Source organism: Octodon degus, unplaced genomic scaffold (genome assembly GCF_000260255.1).
Source record: "Octodon degus isolate 3935 unplaced genomic scaffold, OctDeg1.0 scaffold00194, whole genome shotgun sequence".
NCBI lineage: Eukaryota > Metazoa > Chordata > Mammalia > Rodentia > Octodontidae > Octodon > Octodon degus.
Window position 1 is genome coordinate 691,544 of NW_004524770.1, and position 4,761 is coordinate 696,304.

The 4,761-nt window shown below is 55.1% G+C and overlaps 1 protein-coding gene across 1 annotated transcript in view; it reads left to right on the top strand.

The window, feature by feature from the left end:
- Positions 1 to 1,742: 1,742 nt before the first annotated feature.
- Positions 1,743 to 4,761, top strand: part of Stmn3 (stathmin 3) — a 7,289-nt gene continuing 4,270 nt past the window's right edge. The window contains exon 1 of the mRNA XM_004644147.3: positions 1,743 to 1,812. Within this exon, the coding sequence (XP_004644204.1) occupies positions 1,794 to 1,812 (19 nt within the window). The 5' untranslated portion in view covers positions 1,743 to 1,793. The remainder of the gene's footprint in view (positions 1,813 to 4,761) is intronic.

The window sequence follows — 4,761 nt, forward strand, 5'->3', positions numbered from 1 at the left end:
GAGCTTGGAAGCAGATTTGCTTTTAAAACCTCCACACAGAACTTAGCCCAGTAGACAGTCTTATTTCACCCTGAGGACTAGTACTTGAGAGTTGTTTTTGAGCTGCTGGGCTTTGTGATACTGTGTTAGGCAGGTGTATCAACCTACTGCACGCACACACACACACACACACACACAGCCCTAGCTACTCTTGTGTGCAACATTCAGTGGAATTCAGCCCTGGGAAGGAGTTGGAAGTGGGGAGGAACATACAGAGCTGTTCCTAAATTTTTTTTTTCTTTCTTTTTTTTTTTTTTTTTTTAGAGACAAGGTCTTGCTGTGCAGAATACTCTGGTCTTCAGCTCACTTTGTAGCCTAGGCTGGTCTTGAACTCACAACAATTACAGGATTCACTTCTTTTGTGGGTGTAGGACTGAAATCTTGCCAGCTGACCAGCTTGGAGCAGCTCCTATACCATTCCCAGTTGGTCCCCCCATTTCAGCACCTGAGAGCCTTCCTTGCTTCTAAACCCTAAACTTCATCAATTAGTGAGACAGAACTGTACTTTTCAGGGCTTTCCATGATTAAGTTGGCCTGACTGGAATAGTCCTGTCTGAAAGTCTGTGCCATATAACACACCTAACCCTGAGTCCAGGCCTGATGCCAGGATACACACTGGTTGCAGGACTCAGGACACTTAGGTTGTATGTGACCACGAGATGTTCCTGCCATCCTGTGTAGTTTGCTCCAGGCTAACCTCAATCCCAGGTTGTCCCTGAGTTTTGCCTTTCAAAAGGATCCCAGGAATTTTGCTTCTGAAGATTCCAGGAATTTTGCTCCTGGCACTACGTCTTAATTGCCTGTAGAGCAAGCCCTGCTCCTCTGGGCCTCAGTAGTTCCATCCCTGAAATGGGAGAAGTACTCTGTTGGGCTGCCTTTCTCTCTCTCTCTCTCTCTCTCTCTCTCTCTCTCTCTCTCTCTCTGGTGGAACCGAGGATTGAACTCAGGCCCTTGCGCTTGCCAGGGAAGCGCTTATACCACAAAGCCATCTCTCTGGCCCTGCCTGTCTCTTTTTACGGAGGTACCACAGGTGCCCCAGTAAGTGCATTCTGCTCTGCACATTTTCTTTCATCCTGAGGCCTGGCCTGGTGTCTCATCTCATACTCAAGAAGCAGGGCCAAGCAAAGTCAGAAATGTACTCTCAGTCAAACACAGGATGTCCCAACTGGGCTGGACCTCATTTAGAGGCCTTGCTCTAGGCCTGGCCATTCCCAATGCCCTCTTCTCTGCCCACAACCTGCCCATCCAATGGGCATGGAGGCGATGGCCTTCTGTGCCAGTGCCCACCCTGTTATCCTCACACGCCTGGCTCAGTGGCTGTCCTCCAGTGGCTCCACCATCCCCATCTTTGCACTGCCTGGCCCTGTGCAAAGGCAGCTGCCTTCCCACTCCTTGATGGCCACCCTCTAGCAGCCCCTGTCAAGAGCTCTGGGACACCCGCACCCCGGCCTGGCAGTGAGGCCTGTGCTCCAGCCTTGACCCTGCCACTCCTGCTCAAAGCCCACACATAGCCACACAGGGAGGGCAGTGTCCAGAGGCGAGGGGAGTAGTGACCGTGGCATCCCGGACTCGGCTTGGAGAGCTGCGGCCTCTCCGCTCCCCTCCCCTCCCCCTCCTTTGCCCCTCCCCTCCCTCCCCTCCGCCGCGCCCGCCCGCACTAACCTCCTCCCCTCCCCAACACTGCAGCATTCACGGACTGCAGCTCCAGCCGCCGCCTGCCTCTCGGCCTTCGCAGCCCAGCAGCCGCCAGCACCATGGCTAGCACCGTGTCCGGTAGGCGCGGGCCCCGGGTCGGGTCGTGGCCTGCTCTGGCCGCGTCTGGAGCAGATGCCGGTTACAATTCGCGTCTCTGGAGTCGCACCTTGCAGAAGACGAGGCTAGATCCGCGGAAGCGGGTGGTCCGGGCGCCCAGCGGGGACCGATCGCCACCCCGCGGGGGAAGGGAGAGGGAGGGACCCTCCCCAGGAGCCGGGGGCCCTGCGCTGTGGGGGCCGGGGAGAGGGCTGGAGGACAGAGGAGGACGGGGAGGGCGGCCCAAACCGTCTGCGGGCGAGCGAGCGGTTGCACCCGGCCGCGCGTGGATCTCCACTGCAGAGCGCCGCAGGCTGGACCGTCTGGGTGGGAAGCCACCTGCCGTGGCCGGGAAGGCCAAACAGCTGTCCTCGCGCTCCGGTGCCTGGTGGGGGAGGGGATGCTGCCTTTCCAAAGCCTCCCCGCATGGAGAGGTTGCCTCTCCTCACCTCCGCCTGGCGCCTCGCTCAGACCCGCAGCTCTGGAGGCAGGATGAGGGCGAACACAGGGCAAGCACTGGTCTGGAGAAAGCGCAGGGTGAGCCTGGCACGGGAGCGCCAGCCCCCGACCCCCACGGGAAGCGCAGCCCTGTCCTTCTCAGAGCTAGAACTGGTGGGAAGGGCCGCCTCCCTACCCATCTCCTTTCTTCCCAGGCCCAGGGACTGCACTCCTAGGCCTTCTCTCTCCCCTCAGGGCAATCTCCAGGTCTACCAGCTAACTTGGTGGGATCCAGCACCAGCCTCAGGCTCTAAGCATAAACTACACCTGCCCATGTGTGCCGCCCCACCCCTTCCCCAGACCCAGTGGCCTCTGCATCTGTCCGGAGTGGACTCCTTGTGTCACTGTCTAAAGGTCTCCTCACCCTGCCAGGGAATATTGTCCATCTTGGCTTCACCAACCCTGCACTCCCAGGGGTACCACAGAATGGGGCTCTGCCCTGGCCCCTGAGGGCAGCTCTGTCCCTCCATGGCTAGCAGCTGCCTCAGATCCACACAGGGACCTGGCCACAGGTCTGAGGCCGGTGCAGGTGGCTGGGCCTTCCTCTTACAGTGTGAAAGTGAGGCTCCTTCTTGGAGACCTTTGAAAGGCTTGGCATCATTTGGTGTCCTCTGCGCTGCTTCTCACACTTGTAGACTCAGGCGCATATTCAACTCCTTATATGACTGCAAGTCTGACGTCCTTGTGCTGTGGGACCTTGCTCATGCTGGTTAATGTCAGGGCCTTCAAGTTGTCCTCCTCAGCCCAGCCGCTGTCAGCACCATGGCCAGCTCCAAAACTTCAGGTCTAACTTTCTGCCGTTATGTTGTACCCATCCCTGGCTCCCGACCTATACCCATCCCATGTATAGGCTTCCCTTTGCTCAGTGTCTTTCCCCTGCCTGTTCCTCCCCACTATCCTAGCCCTTCCAACCTACTCTCCCTCTTGTGGCCAGGCACAGAGCAGGCCTCAGTCCCAGCACTTCCCTGTGGGAACCTGTCCCATGAGTTCCTTGAGGTCTAATCTTCTAGGAAAGCTCCTCCTTGTGGACCATCAGCATAGGAGAAGGCAAATCACAGGAACTTTCTGACAGTCACAGCTGAGCTGTGTCTCTGTTGGCAGCCACAGGACGTAGTACCTGAGAGAGCGCTGACCCATGTCGTAGCCCCTTCCTCTATCCTTCTCTCCTGCCTGAGCATGCTAGCACCTGTTCCTTGAATCCCTGTCCTCCTCCCTATGCCTATGCTGAGACTGACAGGATGGGAACCTCCAGTACTTTTACTAAAACTTGTTCTTCTTCTGTAGCCCCTTTTCCTGTAAAAATTTCAGGCCCAGGTTCCTGGATTTTAAGGCAAATTCATCCAGGGTTCTGGATACATGATAAGAAAAGCTGTCTGAAAGGTCAAGATAAGGGGCTGGGATCTGTTGGCTGAGAGGGGGGTGATGGTGGTCAGTCCTGGAGGAGCCAAGCCCCCTTCTTCCTGGTCTCCCCCAGAATTTAAATCTGTTCTGGCCCAGCCCAGCCCATCTCTTGCTTCCTGAGCACAGACTTGGCTGCTGTGGCTTCTCTCGAGGCTCCAGATGTGTCCTGGTCTCCTGCTGAACATCTGTCTCTTACACCTTCTAGCTCCCTCCACATGGCCTAACACATGTATCCTCTATCTCCTTGGTTGAATTAACCTTTAGTAACATGAGAAATACATGAATAGACTTTTCTTGTGAAAAATAAAACTTGGTCAGTTGAACCAAAGTCCGTTTTGAGGCTAGACCCCCTCTTGACCTCCCTCTTCTCCCCTCCCACCACAGCCTCCTGAAGACAATTACCGAGACATAAAAGTCTCCTTCCCTCGAGGGCATCCCTGTTTGCTCACTCTGGGGTTCCTTTCTGCTCCCTTCACAGTCCCTTGGGATCTTTGTTATTTCCAGATAAGTCTGAATCTGGAAATTTAGATCAAATGAGACAATACTCTGCAATTGTCACAGAAGAATAGAGCTCACTGTATAAGGTTTGAGAGATGTTGGTCAGTGTGAAGGCCCTGGGTGCAATCTTCAGTACTGGGGAAAAAAATTTGCATGAAAAAGTCTGAGAGCATTTCTTGGGGGATGTATACTTGTCTCCCCAGCTGGGACTAGAACCTCTGCTCTTGGGGACCTGCTAGGATGGTGGGAAGAAGACAGCCTGCTTGGGGCCAGGCTGAGGGGATGCTGTTCATGTCACCCCAGTAGGTTGTTCTTGTGGGGTAGAGTGACTGTACTGGGCATCACTGAGATGCTAAGCCCTCACGTCCATGCTGGGCTTGGTGCACAGTGAGTGGACCATAGATAGCTGAATTGTTCCAATTAATGGGCAGGCGAGCCAGGGAGATGGCTCAGTGGAATAAGTGCTTCCCTGGCAAGCACAAGGGCCTGAGTTCAAACCCTGGTTCCACAAATAAAATAAAATAAAATAAAATA